This window comes from Nothoprocta perdicaria, unplaced genomic scaffold, assembly GCF_003342845.1.
Source record: "Nothoprocta perdicaria isolate Ctin4 unplaced genomic scaffold, notPer1 scaffold_255, whole genome shotgun sequence".
NCBI classification, from domain to species: Eukaryota; Metazoa; Chordata; class Aves; order Tinamiformes; family Tinamidae; genus Nothoprocta; species Nothoprocta perdicaria.
In genome coordinates this window covers 394,226-418,850 of record NW_020455483.1, presented here as the reverse complement: position 1 = coordinate 418,850, position 24,625 = coordinate 394,226, and the positions used below count along the sequence as shown (strand labels likewise).

The following is a 24,625-nucleotide window of genomic DNA, read 5'->3' as shown; positions in this document are numbered from 1 at the left end:
ACTTTGTCAGTACTTCTTGGATAATTCCTTACTATATTGTCTCAAACCTTGGTTACCCTATGATTTGCTGAGAAAACTAAATCTAACAGTGAAAAACTTTTAAGTGCTTGCTGGAAATTGCAAATGATAAAGAAGATATACATACTTCATAGATGAAACCACAGCTTAATGTATTGCAAGTCACTTCAGCCATACTGGAATCTTCAAACCTGTGTCTTCAACCACTAGCATCTCAGATGTCTGTTATGTATTAGATGATACAGCTGCAATACAGTCTCTCAGATGAAGAACTGCTTTGGCAATTGAATGATCATGCAACTTCCATCCCATCCTTAACTAGCACTGACCAAACTGCTTGACTTGGAAATTAACACAATTACCATTGCTGTAACTGGCATGAAACATAAGAGATCATTCTCTGACCTCCCTATAAAGAAACAAGTGCTGCTCTGCTTCAGTATCACTTTGAACTTCATCGGCTGTTGTTTAGCATTGCTCTACACCAATCCAATTGAACCTTTGAATCAACTGAATTGAGTCAATTGAATTTTATTTTTTGGAAAACTGTAAAAATTGTTTGAATATCCTACCTGCCTAAATTATCTGCCAAGAGACAGCCAGTGAGAAGCTCAGCATGTGGGAGTTGTCTTACATTTTCTCTTCCCTGTATTTACTCATAACAAATCTGAAACTTCAGTCTAGTCGGAGAACATTCTAAGTCCAAAAATGTCACCACTCACCACCATTCACATCTTTGGCAGCCCTATGCAGGTCTTACCCAATATCTGCATAAAGTCCAATCTTAATCAAAGAACAACAACAGGCTGTAAAATAAATCTGCAATGATTACACTAATTAACATCTGCAGAAGATATGTGAGTCAGAGGAAAGTTAACAGATTTTAAAAAAAATAAAAAAAAAATCTAGTGATCAGATTTAAGCTTTGGTCAATCTTTACAGAAATTAAATAGTCGATAACTAGTGCCATTTCAGATTGCCAGCTGGTATCAATATGGTTTTATCAAAATAAATGGCAATTCAACTTGTATCTTGTTTACTTGCAAAATATAACAAGTAAAGGAAAGATCCTGTTACTTCAAGGACCAAGGCTGACTTTGCTTCCCACAATGGCCATAAAGCCTTTGAATTCAAACTGGCACTGCATTAGAATATAGCAAAAACAAAGAAAATTATTGTACATATATAGGTGAACTGAAAGAATAATCAGTAGAACAATTCTGGCTATGATCAATGCATTTATAGGCTTGTCTCAGCAAAAAGTTTGCTCATCTACAGTAGCCCAGCTTAAGTGAGCCTGGAATTCGCTTCTGAAGGCAGCAGAAGTACAAAGCAATGTTTTATTTGGCTATACAATTCTATCACCTCTCTGAATTTTTGTCCAAGCCAGTTCAGCTACAGTATCACACCCTTCAAAAGCAGACACAGGGTATCTGCTGAATGGCAACTACTAAATGTGCTACAGTGAAGTACTGCTCCATTACTATGACCTATCTCAGGGCCTCATAATGCTTCTCCAGTCTATCTGGATTTTGCTAATCACAGACATAGGTGATTTGTTTGTCTTAACAAAAGGAATAGCCGCAAAATTAGATCCAGAAGTCTGACACAAAAAAAAAAAAAAAAAAAATCTAAACCAACTGGTCTCATCTTTCTTGTTTTCATACAGATTTTAAGTAGGCTTGCATCTTTATGCAGTCCTGTCACTATGAAATATAGAATATAAAAAGCTTAGCATATAAAAGACAGAAGAGAGATATCGAGGTAAGTTGGAGGGATCTGAAAAGCTCAAGAATCTTGTGCAGCCAAAAAGTGTATCTTTTAATTTTCTTTTTATTTTTTCCTAACATGCCATCTATTTTTAGCTTTTATCCTCTTAATGCATTATGAAACCAGATATAAACAAAATCTAAAAAATTAAAGCATTATCCTCAATACATTGTAGAGACTGTCAGAACAAACATCTTCGGAGGGTAATTAAATTCACCTGTATTAGGATAACCTGAGCAACCCTCCCTCTCTATTGACAACCACGTAGTTCTCATGCCATGCCTAACTTTCAGCGTTCAGAGTGAGATAAACCTCACCTGAAAAAATACAAGCCCACAAACATTTGCCTGTACATGTACAGGTGTGCTTGTGCTTATCATAAAGCCCAGACTACACATACAGCCAGAGAAAACTAACTTGCTAAGTTACACAGCTGCAAACAAACATTTTAAAGCATGCCTGGACTATAAAACTAAGGGAAATCAAGAATATTTACACAGTATTTGTTCTTCTTTTCTTCCTCTCTTTAAAATATATGTATAAAAAGGAGCTGTTTTCCAAGCATGCAAGAAAAGTTTTCTGTATCCCAATTAGCTCTTTAGCAGGTAACTAAAAGACACATTTTAGTTAAACTTGTGAAATCAAAATGATGAAACCGAATCTGAAATAGAAATTTATGTGAAAGGCACCTTAAAAACTTCTACATTGGTTATTATTGAAGTAAATGCAATTTACAAATATGGGAGGAAAGTGTACCTGGCAACAGTTCAGCAGTATGGAATAGTTTCTCCTGCTTCATTTTACTTTCATGTAGTAACTCTTCTTTGGTCATTGGAAGATCTAGAACATCCAGCATAATCTGTGCCCCTTCTAAGGCTTTTTTACCCATGACCATGGATTTCACTTCCCATGTGTAGGTCTTTCCAAAACGCTCGCAGATTTCTTGGAATACCATTGTATAGAGACGTTCAGTATCTGCCAAAAAATAATAATAATAAAAAGGAAGATCAGAAACGTGCAGCCAGATGAACAACCAATCTTACAGCAGAGACCACATAAATGGCCACTAGATTATCTGCTAGGAACCAAAGGTTATATCAAAATAGACAAAAGTGCTTCTCCATGTTTGCAGAGGGGACGCCAGACTTCTTCAGTTTACCTCACAGGTATGTATTTTTGGAGCTGCCATTCCTACGTTAAGAAAAGGCTACTGAGGGTCAAAACAGAGAACTCTCTGGACATGGTCTCTAACCATCTCTGTTTTGCACTGGCAGTTTACCATACAGGTAAGAAAGCAATGTCTTAATTAAAATACCCTATTTATTATTTGTCTGAGAAAGAAAAGCGAGGAAGAAAATCTGGTACTCAGGAGATGTCGTTACTTATTCCATGTAAACCGTAAAGAAAACAAAAAAAAAAAGTTAAATATTTAAGAACATCTTTAAAGAGAAGCTTGCCACCAGTGCCCTCGAAAGCCACTGCAGTCACTGTGACAGTGCTGCTGGCACCCCTGCGTTCACATGCGACTTCTCTAGCAGATGCACCCGCTAGGCTTTCTAGGGGAGTTCTGGTAAGAGCAAACTGTAGGCTCCATTTTGCCAATGAAACTCTTAGTTTCTGTGTGAAAAGTGGTATTTGAACTTGTTTAATAAACAACAAAGAAACAAAACAAAAACATAAGCTAAAAACCCTTTCTGTCTTCCTACCAGACCAATCTTTAAATAAGAAGGTCAATAACATTTGGTTTGATACCAAAATGGGAGGGGGGGGCATTGGAGAAGTCCCTTCATCTTTGACCTTTTAGTCTGGCTTCATTTTAACAGAGATCCTGAACTCCTGAACCACTCTATCCATTCCTCTATCTTTTTTTTTTTTTCCCCTATCTTTTTAAGTGACATGTCCTTTAAAATACAAACTGCTTTTGTTGCTAATGATACAGGAGGCATTTCTTTGTCTTCTGTGTTTTTTAAAGCAATATTACCACTTGCACAATAAAAGGCAAAAAAATACGAGAAAACAAGATAGTCCTCGTTAATGGAATATTTTCAGAGAGATTAGAGACTTCATGTATCCTTTGCCTTGGAAAATTAAAGGGAGAAAAAAAATAAAGAAATTAATCACGAGCATATTGTCTCATTTCCTGAATTCTGGAGAGCTACGTGCCAGACTTTAAGCTGTAAGTTTTAACATAGACACTGTGAAGACAAAAGACTGAAGGAAGAGTAGAGGCCGTTCCCGAGTACCATGTACCTTAAGCTCCTTCCCTGCTCAACCACAAGCATCTCCTTCTCCTCYGATCCACAAGCAGATGGCTCTGATTTGAAATCGAATGGGAAACATATGGGCTGTTTCCCATCATCTCACCTAGCACCGTGTGAACACACAACAGGTCCTGGGGACACTGCTGTCCGCCAGAGCGCTCCTGTCCACATTCTACTGCGGCAACCAGAAGGGGAGCTGAGCCAAAGGACCTGCTGGAGATCCAGATGACCTGTCTGCACTGATAACAGGCAGCCAAATAGATCACAACAGTCTCTCAGCTTAAAAATGAAAGAAAAACAAAACAAAACAAAATACCACTCCTGTACCGCTGTTGCTTGCGCTTCTCAAAGAGATATTCCTAAGAAAAAAAAGCTAAGAGAAATCCTGGAGACCTGTAAAGCCCAGGAAATATATCAGAGCACTCTTCTGAATCAGCAGAAACACCAGAGACTTGGCTTTGAAAAATGTCAAGCTGACAAGAATGGAAGAAAGAAGAAAAAAATCAAGCCTGTTTGCTTGATGCTGCCAGGTGGTTCTCCCTCAGCAAGCAGAGGGGAGTTGACAGGGCACTGCTTACAATTTCACAGTTCTCTCCTTCCTCGTTTCTGATTCATTGATTTTTCTTTTACATCTCACATTCACCAGGTGAAGGACATAAACCTCTTTCCTGAAGTTGAAATTTTAAACTGAAAATTAATCCTCATCTCAGGCAGTAATGATTACCCAACTAAACAGAAATAAAACAAGGAATCGAAAAGCATAATTGCAGAACATGACAAATTCAACAGAGTTCTTAAATAATTTTGTGCTAATCTATTCAAAAGAGAATGATTTAACTATGTAGCTAAAAGCACTTAATTAAATAGCCTCCTGCATTTTAAGTATGGCATGCCATACTTGTGTACTGACATCTTTTCTTCTTAAGAATAATCTTAATGATGTCCAAATTGTCAGCATAGAAACAATCTCCTAGGCAGTGTTGCAGTTTGCAAACTAAATAGCATTCATGAACAATTCTGACTAAAATCTGTTTGAATATTACTTTTATTATCACACTCATATTATGTCTGAACTTAGATCTCACAGTGCTGATCAAGAAATCACTGCATAAATCTAATGTGACCTAATGTACTGATACTACTCCTGCTTAAAGTGACATAAATGCTTGAAAAACAGATCTTAAAATCTTTTATTTCTTCCCTTCACTCATTATCTGATAAAAAGTTGCTTACAAAAACCAAGACTTTGGTTACATCACTTCTTCCACTCTGCCTGAAGATGCAACATTTGGACTCCGAAGTTATCATCATTCTGAGTTTTGCAACCTCCTGCAAAATAGTAGGTATTTAATTCTTGAGAAACAAAGACACTTCATTCTCAGGATTTGGTGATAAAAGATTTGTCAAGCCTTACTGCCTCATTATTAAGGAGTGTGTAATTCTTACTGTACCTATAGCTATAATCTGGAAAAATTCTTCATAATTATAGACACTTACTCAAGTGGAGTCCCACTATACATCAATAAAATCAGAAATCAGGGGAAGGGGGGAAAAAGCACACATGTATTTAAACAAATGCACCAGGACCCAGCTCCCATTAGGAATGTATGCTGACAATACTGCAAGATGTATGTGGCAGTGGCCTGTTCTAACAGCGGCAAAGAAAAGCAGCAGACCTCTTAGTCCCTGCTACTTGCACAAAATATCCTCTTGTGCCTTTCAAAATATTCTCCATCTTCGCAGCTTTCATTCTTTGATGTATCTTTTACATGGACATCATCAGCATGACGTACTGTCCATCCACTTACTGCACTGCACCGGGAATGAGTGATACTCATTCTTTTGTCACAAATCATCTCACAGTCATTTTTATAGCAAGCCTCCTTGCATGTAAAAAGAACAGGCAGCTCCATTGGTGCTGTTTACAGTGTATAAAACCAAGTCTCAAYAAATACAGACCAAGTGACAAGAATGACAGAGGCGCTGGATTGCTCAACTTGTGATCCAGAATAAAATTATGTTGAAGCACGAACAGAAAAGCCTAAAGGTAACTTGGCATCAGACCATAGTGTAAAACGAGAGTGTTGATCTGCTTGATCTGCTCAAATCATGTCAGAGTCAGAATCAGAAGTGAAAATGTATCTAGGTGAGGACTAGAACTATCAAAGTAGTAACTAAAACTCAGCTTTACCAACCACTTGCTCATGAAGAAGCTGTCATCCAATCTCATCCAATCTCAAACCTACGATCTCATGAATGAACCAAGAACCTAATTTTTTAGCTATATGTAAACCTTGTGAATTTATTATAAATTAATTCATATGTTTTTATTATTTTTGAGTTCATTATAAATTCTAAACTAATGTCCAGCTTATCAAGGATGTGGAGCCAGTAGGCATGAAAGCTCATCCTTGCTATTGGTTCTGAATTCCTCTTTGCTTGAATCATCTGTCCCATCTCAAAGTTTCCCTGAAGAAAGGTGGTCACAAAATCTAAACAGAATTTCAATCATATGCATTCAGTATTTTCTGAAAAGTCAGATTCGGATGATGGATATTTAAATTCGGCAAGATGTTTAATTTGGAGGGGGACAATCAGTTTGTGCCTATAGCTCTGAAGCAGACTTCTGTTCATAAGTGGAAGGGAACTGTTTTTGGTATTCAGTTTAGAAATTTCAAATACAAATGATCATTCTTAACAAGATTTTGGCCCAAGAATGAGCAAATCTCATTAGATTTTGTCACTATCAATACTGAATCAAACACAGATTAATATGACTTTTTGTTTTACTATCAGTCTCCAACAATGTTTCTTTAATTCCGTTGGTACATGCAAGAGTGTAAGAAAGCATACAAATTACTGAAACACTCATTTAGGTACCAAGAGATAAATATGATTAAAAAGAAATATAATTATATAAGTGGACGATTTTGTTTGCTTTTTGCCATTCAACTGGTGACATTAAGCACTCCCCACAAGTCGTACAGGCTCTTAATTTGTTTGATCACACAAAGAGCTGAAAGTTCCATATAACTGAGAATATGAGCAAAGAATAGGACCGAAATTACGTTTCTGAACAGTATGTATACTATCACAGAGTTTAGGAAAATACACTGCCAAGATATAATCCACAGCAACCAGCCACAAAACTCTCAAGAACCTGCTGGTGCTCATGGTATGTAGAGAGAAAAAAAAAAATTAAAAAGGCTGGGAACACTGACCTTTGGACAGTAAAGCTCAAAAGGAACAAAGAACATCTTCGTGATCAAGAAAATAATTCAAGATATTACTAACCAAAAAAAAAAAAAAAAAAAAAAAATCTAAAATATCCCAAAGGGTTGTAAAAATCCTCATTGAAGGAGAAATAGTCATGCTGTATAATTCATTCTCCACGCTTCCTCTAACATCAGAATTTCCTTCCATAAGAACCTGGCCTGCTTACCCTATAAAACAATAAAGCCCAGATTAACAGCCTTATGATGACTAAGAATTTAACAAATCCATAATAACTGACCTCAGAATCACTTACAGCAGTGAGGACAAGGAATCAGGTGTGGATGAGAAGGAAGGCAACGTAAGTTTCTTTTTGCAGAATACAGTTACAGCAAACAGTGACTGAAACTGTCTGAAAACATTATTTGGCTTCTAATCTCCCTTCAGTGTCTAAGCCTACTTTAACATCTCAGGAGATTTCTTAGATGCTATATATGCTTTCCTCTTTTTGTTTTGTATTTTAAATAGAATRAGCAGTCCTTGACACTGGGATGAGTGGTGGATGGTGGATGAAAWCCAGCCTGGAGATTTCTGGTATAAGGTCTCATTCTTAAGAAATGGGTTCAAATCCCTTAGCAAAGGGATGRGATGAGGAACAAGGATGTTGTTCTTTGCTAATTACTCCTCCCATTCCTCCCAATTAACTTATGAAGAAAAATGAATTCTGAATTTGATCATCTTACAGAGACACCCATTTCACTACCTGACAAGAAATCTAGGCACACCGATTACGTATGTTCAAACAAACTCTGCRGCCTCGTTTTAGTCTCCAGGCTACTGCTGTTCTCAGCCAGGAAGGGTGAACCGAAAAGCAGACTGGCCCACGAAAGCAATCGACTGAAACTCAACTGCAGTGTTCATGTTTGGCCCTTGGACTAACGTACTGTCATAATCTGTACCAAATATGCCCATGTTACTCTTTCCTGAAAGTTAAGGAAGGTAAAGACTGCATTAAAATAATCAGCAAGCACCAAATAACTGCTGCTTCAGAATCACAAACTAGTTTTAGGAGCAAATTGTTTGGTAAACCACTTTATGTGATTGATAAACCATAACTTTTGAAAGGTAAAGAAAAAAAAAAGACTATAATTGCTAAAAAATGAAAATTAATGCTTCCCATTTAATTGAGAAATGATTTGCAAATCATTATAGTTTTGATTAGAGTTTAGAATAATTCACTAACAGGATCAATTATTCATTTTAGTAAGAAAGAAGTCAAAGTCTGTTCTGAAACTTTAATTTTTGCGCATCTTTTTTTTTTTTTTTTTTACCTGTTGTACTAGAATGTTAATATACTCCAGGAATATGAATACGCTATGCAGTAATTACTCCAGGAAGTCCAGAGAAACTCAGCCACTGGCAAACTCATCCAAAGCACTGTCGGTCTATTTGCTCTTCTACGATACTACGCATGCTACTATGTATTCAAGTTACCGCTAAGAGGCTTAAAAGGAAAATAAGTTTAGAGCCCCAAAACAGTAGCTTCACGAACTGCTCCCAAAGGATTATCACATATTTGTCCCCTCAGGCTTATGTTTCTAGGAGAATTCTTCTATGGCAGCTATAGTGGAAACTGATTTCTCATTTTATATGTAAAGAAACATTTTACTGCTATGGGGGAGGTGAAGAAGCATCTCAACAAATTCAAATACCTCAATTTACATTAATACAACAGACACATCTTAATGCTGTCTCATTCACATATACATCTCGTCCTTCTTTTTAAAGATACAAGGAGGCGGAAGAAAGCTCTCAAGAATGTCATTCCAACACTGTTCTGATGCGGAGTTATACATATATATCCAGCCTCCAATACAGAATTGCATATGCAAAAGCAAGGGGGAGTCTACATTTCAGCTTTGGGGCATCAGAAAACCTGAATTAAAAATATAAAATAAAATAAAATAAAATAAAATAAAATAAAATAAAATAAAATAAAATAAAATAAAATAAAATAAACAATATATATTAATATTAATTATTAATATTAATCACTCAAACTATCCTGATTAAATATCACTTATGTGCATTCCCTCATTAGCTGAAAAATAACAAGTGCTGGTAACTGCATCATGGTTCTCGACTTCTTTGCTTTGTTAGGCATTCACATAGGTCTTGAAAATAATCATTAAAAACAGAATAACACAAGGACTGGGAGGAGAGAAAAAACCCTCCAAAAAAGCCCAACTTGAGATGAAAAAGAGAATACTGATTTCCTTAATATCAGCAAGATTTTGCTGTCCCAGAAGGAGATTAAATATATTTTAAATACTTAGGAGAGTTGGATACTCATTTCAGCACTACATGTTCCTAAATCACTTCCTGGAATACAGTCCAAGTAGCTCAGTCAGTTTTCTAAACAGTGGATATAATTCAAAAGACAGAGTGACTTTTAAGAGAAAATAGAAATATTATTTTTCCAATGTGGCCTTGGAAAATGTTATAAACTTAATTGCAGCAATTTATCAAACATTTACTACAAAAAAAAAAGGAAGCAGAAAAAAACCACCATAGATTAATAGAACTAATCTCTCCCTTCTCTATCGAGAGGTTTTAAAAAAAGGGGAAGTAAATCTACTGATGCAGTAATTTCTCTGTGGTGTAACCAAAGTGTGAGCTTGGTTTTCCAAGAAAGAGAAAATTTAATAACATTGAGAAGGCATTCAGACATTTAATAACATTCAGAAACACCTCAGATTCGATAACAACATCTCTAAAACACAGAAGAGTCAAATCTCTGAGGTTCATGAGGCACATGCAATAGAACAAACTGAATATTATGGTTTTTTGAGCTCCAGTCACCCTTTATATGAAAACACTGTATGAAATCTCAAAGCCACTGAAGAGAGAGGAAATTTGAAGTACTTCCAACATCATGTACGGAGCGTAGACCTTGAACTAGACGTGTCGGAGAGCTCTGAAGTCATGGACTCTGGAGTCACGACCTGCTCCTCCCATGTGGAGCTGAGGCTGGGAGTATGGAGCATTTCCAAAGGGCATGGGAAAGCCTCGTGCTGTGACAGCAGGCCTTCCCCTCACTCCCCATCCCCAGGCTCTGAAGGAGACAGGCAGCAGCAACTCCCACATCACACAGAGCCTGCAGTGCACTCAAAGCTAAATAATGGCCTATCATCCATCTCATCTGAGCAGCAGATGCTGTGTGCAGGTATCTCGAGCTCCAGTTTGGCAGAAAGCAGCTCTTCCTACACGCAGGAAATGCAGCCCTTCTTCAACTGCCAATCCAGAGCAGTCAGACTATATCAGCAGCAGCCCTTCCTATTACTGTTTCCCACTAGACTGCCTCCTACAGAGCTCAGGATGCAATAACAGCTGTTTAATGGCATGGCTTTCACTGCCTTCATTAATATTTACACATTTATTTTCAGGACAGCCCATGCCCTGCTGCTAAACAGCTGTACAGTTTTCTTCCCAATACACCTTTGAAATTTTGCAAGAAATATTCAGACTCTCCATGTTTACAGTGAAGTATACCTAGTTATGCTAACACAGTATTAAACTAAAAATACCAGTATGAGAGTCTCCAATAACTAGAAAATCTTACCAGTGTATCTTGAGCAAGGCTTTGGTTGTCAAAGTTTATGCATGAGGTATTAAGACTTGTCCAGGAATTCTACTTCTCATCATACAAAATCTCTCCTTGCTAGAGTATATGACAGAGCCTGAACAACAAACACGGATGTGGGGCATCTACTACAGTTCTGGTAAGACACTGAGGAGACATTTCAAAATTGAATATTCTATCCAAAACACTTGTGAGAGGGATTCAAACCACCTCAGCTTGAAATCACCTGATGAATCTCCTTCTGGAGCCTGAAAAAGTATCAACCTCTCTCCATAGCTCACAAAAATGTATTTTGTTTTAGCAAGACTTCAAAAAATACAATCTAGAAATTGGGCACACATCAGGTATCAGGTATTTGGTAATGAATCCAGGCCCAGCTGAACAGATGCTTTGATTTTTAATTCTTTTCTAAGAAAGACTTATGCAGGCAGGCAGGAGATTAAGAACAGCTCTACTCCTTAGTTCCATGTTGGAACTAAGCATTATTTTAGCCCATTGTGACAATTCTGCACTAGTGTAAGCTTTTCAACCATCAAAATGCATTTAGCCTCAAGTAATGTCACGTAAAACAAAGGAAAAATAACAAAACAGTACCAGAGATGTTTTACATGACAACATAAAACCTTTCCACACTACAATCCTGAATGAATACAGTGATTACAAGTGGGTTTAGACAGAGAATCTCAATATTGACTTGAAAGAAAAGTATGTTAGTGAACCGACAATACCCAGTGGTCTTTTTTCACTAGTAAGAATTAGGCGCAAGTCCACCAAAATCAAGTGACAACAGTGCAAGAAAAACAACAAAGCCSACTGTTGGTAAACGGCAAAAATTATTTTTGAAGGTATTAGTTTCATAGTTAGAGACGAGTGAGAAGCTTTGGGAAATGAAGTTGAAAATTAGTCTCTTTGATGAACACCTGCCAAGGTGTGGCAGAAATAACAGCCAGAGATCATTAAAATAATCCATGCAACTTTATGCTATTCTCTCCTAAAGAGCTGCCATTTACATTTTTTTACGCTGCCATTCAGAGGGACCTGGACAGGATGGAGGGTTGGGCAGAGAGGAACCTCATGAGGTTCAATAAGGACAAGTGCAGGGTCCTGCACCTGGGGAGGAATAACCCCAGGCATCAGTACAGATTAGGGGTTAACCTGCTGGAAAGCACCTCCACGGAGAGGGACCTGGGAGTCCTGGTTGACACCAAGTTAACCATGAGTGAGCAGTGTGCCCTCGTGGCCAAGAAGGCCAATGGGATMCTGGCCTGCATCAGGAGGAGTGTTGCCAGCAGGTCAAGGGAGGTGATTCTGCCCCTCTACTCAGCTCTGGTGAGGCCGCACCTGGAGTATTGGGTGCAGATCTGGGCTCCCCAATATAAGACGGGCATGGAGCTTCTCAAGAGGGTCCAGCAGAGGGCAACCAGGATGATTCAGGGAATGGAACATCTCTTGTGTGAAGAGAGACTGAATGAGTTGGGCCTGTTTAGCTTGGAAAAGAGAAGGCTGAGAGGGGATATGATTAACATGTATAAGCACATGAAGGGAGATTGTAGGGAGGAAGAGGCCAAGCTATTCTCAGTGATGGTCAGTGACAGGACAAGGGGAAATGGGTATAAGCTGAAACACAGGAAGTTCCATCTCCAGGTGAGGAGGAACTTCTTTACTGTGACGGTGACAGAGCCTGGGAACAGGCTGCCCAGGGAGGCTGTGGAGTCTCCTTCTCTGGAGGTCTTCCAAACTCCCCTGGATGCCGCCCTGTGCCCCGTGCTCTGGGTATCCCTGCTTGAGCAGGAGGGTTGGACTAGAAGATCTCTAGAGGTTCCTTCCAACCTTAAACATTCTGTGATTCTGTGATTTTTCAATTCCAATGACAAGAATGGAATAACTGCACAAAAAAAATCCTCTAATAGTATTTCTTATTACAAGAAATCGCAGATGGTCTAAAATACATAAACAAATGAAAAGTGTAATTAATGCTTTCTGAACTCTTTTTTTTATTAGGCTTCTCTATCCAAACAGGCAGTACTTTCTCAAACTAAGTCCACCTCCATTATAATTTTCTATTAAGGTACTGGACAGCAGTTCCAACAAAGATCTGACATCTGCTATTCCAGGTTTGAATCCTGCAAASATGCAATGTATGATCAAATACAAGCAAAATTCAAGGCCAGGATACAGATTTCCTATCAATTAAATATTCAGTCTCAAACATCTTTATGCTTGCCCACCATTCCAAGCATGAGAAAAACTGGAGATAAGAATGCACATTTGCAGTTCCTGTGAAGTAGCTAGCATGTTCTAAATCCTAATTAGCTCTTGACATTTATAAGTTTACTCATAGATTTCTTCCAAAAATCACCAGTTGCACGTTACACGTCTATTATTTTGTTTGGTTTGCTTGTCTTTCATATATTTTTTGAACACAGAGCAGTGAAATCCTTTTCATAATTTAAATTGAGCTTACAGTCAGTAAAATGTTACTATCTCATTTGATGAATAAAAACTGAGCTGATGCTCAAACAAAAAGGCTACACCTTTTAACCTAATATGTTTTGTAACCACTAAGGGACAATTGCATATCCTAGACATACATATATTTTAGTAACTTACATGTTTTAAAATATACAGACAAGAAAAGATTTAGAAGTATATTTATATATTTAAGTATATAGTATAAATATATATTTAAGTATATAGTAYAAGCATATATTTAAAAGTATACAGTTTGCAATAACAATAAAAAAGCAGGTGGCCAGGGGCCTCTCTATTCTGAAGAGATAAATATCTGGCAGGCTATCCCAGTTCTGATGGCCTCTGGATTGGAGTTTTCCAAAAGATGGAAAACTGCAAAGAATGGCAAATTTACTATTCCATCAACAAGCTGAAATGGCTTTTTGTTGTTGTTGTTACTTGTGTGAAAAGCAAATCTCACTATTAATATAGTTTACAGAATCCAATTGTATGGAATACTGCAATCAGAGAAAGCATAGCTGAAGACTGTAAAACATGGCAACAGAGGCCACYTTATAAAATTTAAATGACAGTTTTAGTCAATCATATTGCCATAAGCTAAAAGGTTGGACATTTTTTCTTTTATTAGGTTGACACTTTTCACGTTGGTACTACTACACGTCTGTCAGCTTCTCATTGCTTCTGTTGCAAACTTCATTTTTAGGCTTAAAACTTAGCCAGTCGAAAATAAATGAAACAAACATTAAAGTAATTTCCTTTAGAAAATGAATTTATTCCAAGAACATTGTCTCTCTTTTATCATTACTGTTTTTCCTAAATGAAAATCTAGCATGTCTCTTATTTGATTCATGTCTACTGCCCGTAAGAGCTCAAGTGGGTCCTCAGCGGGGAATGGGCAGCAGCTACATTGTTCCTCTCAAAGCTATTAAAACACAACACTAGCAGCTTGTGAAACAGCTTCCCTGGTAGCCTACAGCTGTCTAAAAGGCTTCATTATATGTAATTCAAGTGAGTAATGCATTTTTTTCAAACTAGGCTACCATTAAGTGCAGTTATCCAATACCTGTAATCATCGTTCTCTGGAAACTATTTTGTTGAATACTTGATTCATCCTTCTGGACCTATACTATAAATWAAAAAAAATAATAATAATAAAAAAAACTTTCATGGCTTGATAAAAGGAGCGTTTAGTGTCATTTAAACAGAACCTTAGCATTTTGTAACATCTCTGTCAATTCCTTTACTTCTAGTCAATGAAAAAGCAGTCTCTCTCTAGGTACTACACTTTTGATATGTTATAACACCCAGGTATTGGACACCTTGTAACCACTCTAATAGCAGTCTTTTCAAATCATACATTTCCATGCTGTGTTAACCTCTCAAAAAGAGAGGCAAGAAAGAACAAAGATTCAAGGGGGGAATTATGATAAGCACTGTCAAAATCAACAGTGAAGTCRGGAAGACTCAGTAAGGATGAGGATTTCAAGACATCAGGGAAATATAATACCCTGTATATACAATTAGAATATAAAGCAGAGAACTGAAGCTTGGAGTTTCAGTAGGCCAGATGCTATGGGAAATGTATGTGAAAGGTAAGCAAGATACTTACTGATGAGTACGCAAGGGAAAAATAACATTCCTTTCTTTCCTTTCTATACAAACACAGGAATGTTTAGGTCAAACAGCAACATTTGTTTTAGTTCTCCCAAAGCCGTAATTATGACAGAGGGAAGAAAATGAAAATGGAAATCCACTTGGTAATAAAATTACCATATTTTAAAAAAAGGTATGAATGAAAAGTGGAATCATTCCACGTACTGTACAATAATTTGGAGAGAAAAAAAATATAGAAAGATTTCGGCAGAGAGCAGATTTTAACAGTGTAAGGCAGATGTGTCTTGTACCAGGTGCAAGATTTTCTAAGACAAAYGCATGATGTCAAGAGCCGTGACTAGTGAAAAAACAAATATAATGTATTCATAAACCATGTAATTCGGTTTTATTATTAACTTTCAATTACGGACAAAAGATTTCTTCACAATATCTAGACATACTTCTAAGTATGTACTTTAAAAAAAAAAAAAAAAAAAAAAAAACAATAAAAGCAATGTCATCACACTTAAACCAAGCAATGCGGATTGCATAATAAGAGTACAGCCTGCAAGAACCTTCTGAACAGAGATTAATAAAAAGCAAAGAAGAGAAATACCAATTCTATGACATTTCCTAAGATACCATCAAAACACAGAAGCTTTCTCAGAGCACAAGTTGCCACAGGAAGTCTGCTAAATTTACAAAACATAACTGAAGCTATATATGCAGTTCAACTGTGTGATGAACTCATTTTGTGTTGTCAGTACTGCCATTACTAAGAACAGTTATTCCCACAGGTCCAATGTACACATTTTAGAACAAACAGGCTGCCTCTAAACTCTGCTAGGCTCTCCTAAACCCACAAGCACCCTGGCCGAATTCAACATATATATACACATATATATAGCCCACCTCCTCTCTCCGACATCCAGCTCTCCATAGGAAAAACAGCTACCTGCACAGCAATGGTTGGGCTACAGAAGCTTCTGGAAATCATTCCCATGAGGACAGTTCAGGGAGCAGAGGTAGGTAGTCCACCACAGATTTCACAAGCCCTCAACTTTAATAGTGGTGGAAAATACAGGATTTTTAGGAGATGCACCGTTTTTTAAAAAATATGAAGACTCAACTAATAAGCAATTAAAAATGCACTGAAAGTCTCTTAAAATTTTGAATACAAGTGGTAAGTGAAATTATTATTTTTTTTTATGTCTAAGATAAAACTCATTTTTTAAAGAAAAAAATATATAACTGGTACTGGTATAACATGATGCCTATAGAGATATTATAAAAATTATTTTTTTAAACATCATACAATTTACAATTCACCGTCACATATAACACTTAAAGAATTCTAGAACACTAAAAAAAAAACAACAGCAACATTTCTTCTTGCTCTTTATTTCTTCTTCAATCATGGAAAATGAAGTAACTTAAAAAAAGGAGAAGAATAAATATCATAAAAAATGATCTATGGTTATAATAACAATAGAAATAGTAATGACTGATATATTACAATACCTCAGTGGGCCAAATATTTTCATTTTCCTGAGGTACATTTCCCATAAAATACTGTTTTTAATTTTTAAAGGCCAGCACTTTTATATTGTTCTTTGATACACTCTTTGCTGCTCTGTATCTCCCGAACCACAAAGCAACAAACTTTGTTAGCCCAGTAATAATATAACGCTATACAGAAGGATTCATTCCTAGCAGAGAAAGATCCACCACTTCATGTAGCATAACTCTTTGTAATGATAGCATTGTAGCAGAAAGATGACATTACCCAAGGCTACGTCCAAGGTTAGGGCACCTCACATGCACACAGAGGAATACTCACTCATCCTAAAGACACAGTTCAAGGGAATTTTCTCTACATAAACTACAAAAAGTRTTTTATTCATCTCTCACAAAAACAAACACCACCAGCCAACTTTTACTGAAATTAAGTTATATCTCAGTACATTCACGCTTCATGTTATTAATTTTTCTTACTTTAGTCCTTCTGATAACTAAAATCCCAATTTTTTCATACATTGAAAGATATAAGTCATATATTGTCTTTAACTTAATAAGAGCACATAATTTTGCTCTTCCTTAGGAATCTTTCTGCATCAAACATCTCAACTGAATTTCAAAGGGGCTTGACCAGATGATCAGACATTAATCAAACAAGGGTCAGACTGAACACGCACTCAGTGGCATTTCGTGTCACGCCCAACTGGGAGCATTAAAACAGAGCATGATTTTCAAGCTATGGGGACGTGGCAGGTGCTAGCACAAGAGCATGGCAAAGCTGCCAAAGAGAAGCCTTGGGGCACCCAACATGGTCAGCACCAGGAGCAGAGGAGAAAGGACCTCTGTAAAGGGCTTGCTCGTCTCCTCCAGCGGGAAGAGGTTCCTCTAGCGCTACAGGAACAWCCTGGACATCAGATCAGGAAACGTGTATTAATGAGCCGGGAAAAAGTGCTATTTTATAACACTGTACATAGCTGGCAATGAGAAAAGTGGCAGGTAAATTCCTAAAGATTTTAGTTAGAATTATGAGTGTTCTTCCTGGTTGTCTTGGGTTATTGTGAGACAAAATGAATTGAAACTTGCCCCAAACCAGCAGCAGTACATACAAGTAGCACAAAGAAAAAAGTAACATAAGGTGATTACACACAACTGGTGCCCAAAGGAATGCATTCAAGACTAATCAAATAGAAAGTATGAAGGTTTGTTTCATCGGGGACAGCACACTAAGAGTGGAACTTGTGATAACTTTTACAAAAATACTTCCCAAATTTCAAAAGAGCAGGAGAATAAGAAGTATTTTTATTYTGATGTGTACAGCAACAGCAAAACCGAGTTGGAAAAAAACGGTGTTCTCTTAGATGTAGTCCAGAGAACACTAGCAGTATTGCCACCTTGCAAATGAGAATCACCTGGGCACAATGAAAGCAATTGATAACAAGTTTGGACAGACAGGATATTTAAATGTTTTGTATGGTTATTTAGTACAGTTACTGGTCTTAAAAAGAGCAAAGATCATCTTGATCCTAAATCCAAGATCAACATTAAAGGTGTTCTGACAATCAAAAAAAAAAAAAAAAAGTCCCCCAAACTTATAAAAAGCATATTCAGGATGTAAAAGTAAGTACTCAGTAATAAGATTGAAAGTATGCCAATAAAGCTATAGAAGTAGAGTTTTGCTGGTATATTGTTCAAAATATAAATTAAGGGGTCCTTAAAAATTCCGTTCTCAAGAGTTCAATAAGTCAACTCACAACAAGACCACGTCAATGAATTACAAGTAGTCGGTAAGCAAGAACAATAAACCTATGGCTATTAATACTGTTTTCTCTTTTTAAGTAAAATGAAAATGGGAATACAGCAGGTGGAAATAGTGTATTATAAGGAAAAATTCTATGCATTTTTTCTTTGTGTGAGATTCTGCTCCATTTATAGCACCTTATTACATTCAAAGTAAAATAATTGCAACTTTACTCACAAAACAGTGTATGTAGCCAACATGCATAAAACCTTATCACCCACAAACAGATTCCAAATCTGTTTGGAAGCACATAAAAAGACCAATTTTTATAAATTGGCAAACTGCTCTATGCTTCTTTAAAAACATTAAACAGAACTTTTAGACTCTCAGCGCCTCCAAAACATGCCTCCTGACTTGCTAAGACCCTCTAAACAACTGGATTCATGTAACAATCAGAAAATGAAATTAGCAACACTAGAAATCTGAAATTACTTCAGATTCATTTACTGGGCAAATCTTCATTTCTTTTTCTAGCGCTTTGGATCAGATGCAGTAATAAATAGAGAAGCGCCAGAAGCGCATTGCACTTGTGTGTAATTTATGTGTAGTCTCAAGACCAAATCACGCATCTTTCAGCTCAAAAGCATTCTGTTAATTCCCTAGGGAGAAAAGATCATTGCTAGTGCTGCCCATGGCATTTTGAAATGTGGTAACCATTACAGGAATGAAGAAAATTATTTAACAGATGCTGGAATGACATTCCAATTCTGGATTATTCTACCCACAAACAACAGGATGGACAATGTGCAAGTATATCAGAGGAATAATAAAGGCTGGAGCCTAGATTACTACAGTAGTTATTTCTTTGTCAAAAGACTGTCACTGTTGTTAAATTGCTAGCTTTCAGGCATATGACTAATCTGATTTATTCTATTCATGATTATCTAATTCGCAGTGAAGAACTATTTTATTTAACTCCAAGATTTTTTTCCAGAAGCATATCAGAAATAATCTAATAAAAAGACATTTTGTTTTGCACCAAGATGCAAATATAGAGTACTGGGCAAGACTATATTTTTTTCTCCTTTTTTTTTTTTCCCCTAAAAAAATCATGCAGAAATAGAGCATGGCAAGAAAGTAACCTTCCACTACCTAAGAAACAGAAAATGGACTGACAGGATTTGCCAGTTTACAGTTTAAGAAGATTAATTCCTGCACTCAGGCCATAACAGAGGACAATCTAGAGAGGTGCTGAATTGGTGGTATTTGCTTTTGTGTAGAAGAAATAGGAGACTGTTCTAACCTCCTGTTCACACTGTAAAATAAAAGATAGCATGCACATAAGCAAACTTCATCATGGAGCTTTTATTAGTTTTCTTTTAACAGCAATCTCCTAGGCAACTTGTGCAATGAAATGAAAGAGTAAATTCTTGAGTTTTGACCTTGTAACAACTGGCAGGTAAACACTGGAGAGAAAGAAAACATGCAAAAATACTTGTGAGTCTCTCAACTTAGAACTACAGTGAATTAGCTAATTCTTTCTCTACTACAGAGCTGAGATTCCCTGTACAACTACTAAATAAATCATGCATTACAAGTGACACCTGAGAATTGAGCTGCTTCCTCCACCTCACACACAAGAAAGACAAGATAGTGCCTGCAAATGCAACAAACTTCCCATCCCAGCTGCCCAGACTACTCCTTCGCTGATTGCAAAGGGGTAGMACAAGCTGGCACTCCTGGACCTGTGCAGTACAACATCAGTTCTCAGTTATGGTACCTGTAAAAATAAATCTGGAAATTTCTGTTTTAGAAACCATTTCTTCTTTAGATCGCCTTGAAAAGACTGTCTTATGTAAAGTGCAACTTTATAATGCTAAGGGACACCAGCAGCAGCAAAAATTTACATAAAATCTGTCAGTACTCATACAAAAAATAAAAATAAAAATAATAGCCTTTCTATGTTACCAGTGCTATGTTTTGCATATGTTAATTTARCTTTAGTGCAGCTTTAAACACTAAGAAATATCTTATGTTTGAAGCAGTTTTCYTAAACTGATTTCTCAATCAGGAAAGTTCAAAATTATGCACTCTCAGTTCACATGCAATATAGTATGAGAGTAAACTGCTCTGGACCTTCAGCCTCCTACAAATTTAGGTTCACAAAGGTGACATCTAAACCCGTCTATGTTTCGGCATCCCAGAAGTTTAAGTTGGAGATCTGCAGGAGTATTCTGCTCTGCATTTCAAGTGTATAAACCTGGGTTTCTTTCCTGTAAAATTCAGGCCCGTCACACATTCGTGCCAGGTTCCTCTCCAGCACAAGCCATATCACAGCTCAGGCATGCAGTTAAGTCTCCCAGGTTAGATACAGCTACAGAGGTCTCATCTCTAAAGGTTCAGAAATACCTGTACAGTTTAGCCAGCATCCACACATATTGAAGAATAACTGTATGTAAAATATCAAGTAGAAGGCATGTCTAAAAACCTTTTCSTTCCCTCAAATCAGGCATGTCCACACAGAACTGAACTAGGTAGACATATGAAATGCCATTATTTATAGACTGAATCTTTCTCCTGAATTCTAGTATCTTTTCCACCATTTCTGTTTACTTTATACTGAGCAAATGTTCACTTTCCACATGATTTCAGCGGTGAGCGAGCTTGTTCACTGAAAAGCCTTGAGCTGAAATGAAATCCCTTTCAACCCAAAAGCACTTGCATTTCCTTCCCAGGACAGCACCCAAAGTCCATGACACTAYCTCCCACTTGCTGAATGTTGACTAGCAATTCAAGATTCAGAAGARAGCATAAAAGAGAAGGCTCCTAATCAGGACATACTGCTCAAAAGTCAGAAAGGTTGGACGAGTTTCTGTAATCCCATGTTCATTTGGCACTAATTATACAAACTCTCTTTAATTTTTKATTTACCAAGTCCTTTATCTTATTACCTGAGATTCATGTCAGGCTCACTATCCTGTAGTTATCTGTGTGTGTGTGTGTGTGTGCGTGCGTGTGTGTACATATATAAATATATATATATAAGAACATCTATATTTATTTTAGAATAAATTCTTTGTCAATAATTTGAAATCTTCTGAAGCATGTGCAATGTTGGTCTGCTATCAAATGTAAGTGATTCAGTGATTTCTATTTCTACTTCTTTTAAAGCTCCTGGATTTATAGTAGTTGGTCCTAGGCATTTTACAATGTCCATTATAGTAATTTTTTATCATTTTTTCTAAACTACTACTGTAATTTGTTTTCTCACAACTCAATAATAAAGGTACCTCATTTGATTTCCCCAAATTGAAGAAACAGTAGAGTCTTCTTTCAAAACTGTCCTAATAAAGGCATCATTCCTTCTGAATTTGATGCAATTATTACAGTATTTTATAACAAAATACAGTATTTTAGTAACAAAAACAGTATAACTTTATCATGGTCACATAAATCTCTCTTTGCTGCTTTTTGGTTTGAATAATAGYTTCTACATGATGTATAACCAGGTATATGTTGTTTTTTGGGGGTTTTCTTTTTGGTCATTACAAGAAGATAGTTTCAGCAATGCTAACTAGATCGTATTTACATATAAATGGTGTTTTGATTATTTTCATTTATTAACATGCCTTAAAGCATTTGCATATTGACAACTAAATATCTGGTGTCTTGCTTATTCCCCTCCCCTAAGTATCCTGCATTTGTTCATGATATTTTATTATCTCTCCACTTTCTACTGAAGCAGAAGACCTAAGCCTCCTTAGCTCCACTTCCACAAAGAAGGTGGACCAAGGTTCCATGAGCAAAAAAAAAAAAAAAAAAAAAAAAAAACTTAAATGGTTTTGTATTTCCATAATCTTCTGTAGTCATCCTATGTCATCCATCTGTACAGTTATCCAGAAAGGATTTTGGAAAAAAAATAAAATCAGTTTCTCCTCTTCTACACTATCTGGGAAGTATCTGTATCTCTTCTACACTTCTCTCACTTAATTCTAGGAAGTTATTTGTCAATTTGAGATACCTCACAGCTCACAGTGACATGTCATTAGTAGCATGYACACTATCAGCAGGCTCCTACTTATTAATTTTATAAGTTCACACAAGGCATCTTTTCCCTTGACAAACATTCTTCCTAGTCTCTTATTAATTAATGTCTAAGAATAAGGTGCATTTCTGGGGCTTAATTGAAGATGTTAAGAGTTTCAAAAGGCTGTTTCCATCTGTGTCCTGAATAATTCTCCATTCCAAGCTGCCAGCTGGGTTTTCAGAAGTGTCTGCTGTGATTTCCTTAAAATCTGGGTCACCTTAGCTTTTCATGTTTCCACAGTTCCATGTGGTGCTCTTCTGTGAGTTAGCAATAGCTGCTCATYTTTTTGCTTACTTCCATCAGCACAAAACAATGTCTCTGACCTTCTTTGAATTCCTTCATAGCCAGCTAGAACATTTTTTTTAAGCAAACCTGGTTGCCTAAAAACTTTAATTCCTCCCATATACCACACAGCACCTAGGTTCATATCTACCATATRTGTGTGTGTATTATATATATTTTAATGTTTCACATCACTTTCAGGCATCATAAGAAGAAATCTCTGAGATAAGAAAAGAAGAATGAACAACAATGTAAATAAAACCACAGCCTGTACCTTAACTTTATTTCAGACAATCATGAGAGTCAACATAAAGCCACACCTGGTTAGGGAATTGCTCACACTTCCTTCAGAAATGCTATCTATTGCTCATTAATTCACCAAGTAACCAACTTACAGCAGAAACACCCGGCCTGCTAAAAGGGAATGACTAAATACTGAGACTTCAAACAGAATGGCTAATCTAAAACCCATGAATCACAGCCATGTGATGCTTCTAAAGACATCAGCAATTTCAGATTACTCAGAGGTGTACACCACTGCCACACAATTCAGATATAGTGTTGCAATTCAAAAACTCACTGATCAAACATGTCATTCAAGTCCCCCTTTTTTTTCCAAACACAGTTTCTGGGGAGGGACTTTGCAAGAAGTGAATTTGTTTCATGTCATCTCTGTAGTTCCAACAGACGAAATTCCAGCTAGAAAAGACACTTCTCCTATCAGCACCACCACAGGATCCAATTCAGCCTTTATTCAAGAACCTATGGTCAGACGAATGTTTACAGTTCAGGTATTCTGTACAACTATCTTGACCCAATTCTCTTCCCTCACATATCAGCAAGTATTCATGGAAATTCATTAACTTGCACTGATAAAAATTGGCAAGAGAGAATCAGATTCAGTCCAGCTGAGAAATGTTCTTCTATATCTGGATCTTGTGGGACCTGCTAGAATCCTTTCAGTGTATATTGTACCTTTAAATAGTGGTTTTTTTTCTAAAATTAAATCTGCTCAGTATTTAAACAAACAACTCTCCATACTCCTTTCCAACCATTTGAGACTGTTGGCCAGTGACTTAAGTAGGCCCAATGATGACCCCATGGAGTATTTCTAATTGTATTTGGTCACCAAATACATGCAGCCAGATGTTACTTTTCTCATCATTTTCTTTTGTCTGTACACTCAAACACCAAATAATTCATCAGAAGACAAAACGGTTACAATTCCATTTCAGCTAAAGAAGATGTAATCATGCCAGCCGCTGAAAAAACAAATGGGAGGAAAGGAGGGGATGGCGAAAGAGGGCAAAATCCTTTTTTCTAACACAGATTAGGCACTCAGTTTTAAAAAATCCCAAATGCATCTTTACCCTTTGGGTTCACTGGATTATAATGAAMACTTGACACTGAAAGCTATCATCTACAATTACAAAACACTTGTCATAGCTCAAAAAGATAACATATGTRCTACGTACATATAGATAGATCCTAGAGGGCATGTTACCCTAGTTGCATATTTTCTACAAACATAACAGTTTTCTGCTCTATATCTTCAGCGATATTTTTGTACATTTTTACATACAAAGATGCCAGGATAAAATATGAAACATCATGCCCTGAACAGTATAACTGTGTCAACAGTATTTAAGATGTCTACCATTTTATCTATTTTTGTTATTATTATTTTAACCAGCTATCTCTGTACAGTATCTSCAGGGTAAGCACATGAACATACATAGGTAGTTTAATTATGCTACAAACTAGCAGTTGGAGAAGTATCCTTCTGTAAGCAAAGATTAAAGCCATTGTAAGAGCAATCTACTATACAAGTTCTGAGCTTTTATTAGGTTAAAATCTCCTTTGCTCTAGGAGAGCATCTGGCAACTTTATACCGTAAAAACACTGTTTAAAAAAATGCATTCAGTAGTACGCCAAAAATTAAAATCTAGTTATTCCTGTCTCTCTAGGGTAATACAATACAATCAAGTGTGCACCACTTTTAAACTAATTAAATCTCGCTGCATATATAT

The 24,625-nt window shown here is 36.7% G+C and overlaps 1 protein-coding gene across 2 annotated transcripts in view; it reads right to left on the bottom strand.

Moving 5' to 3' along the window:
* PUDP (pseudouridine 5'-phosphatase) overlaps positions 1–24,625 on the bottom strand; it is a 66,632-nt gene that overhangs the window by 38,613 nt on the left and 3,394 nt on the right. The window contains exons 1-2 of one of the 2 annotated variants that reach the window (XM_026040396.1): positions 4,039–4,051; positions 2,545–2,763 (exon numbers count right to left, since the gene is read on the bottom strand). In XM_026040396.1, the coding sequence (XP_025896181.1) occupies positions 2,545–2,743 (199 nt within the window). In that variant the 5' untranslated portion in view covers positions 2,744–2,763; positions 4,039–4,051. Of the gene's footprint in view, positions 1–2,544; positions 2,764–4,038; positions 4,052–24,625 lie in introns of those variants that run through there. The other variant, XM_026040395.1, reaches the window with a different exon arrangement.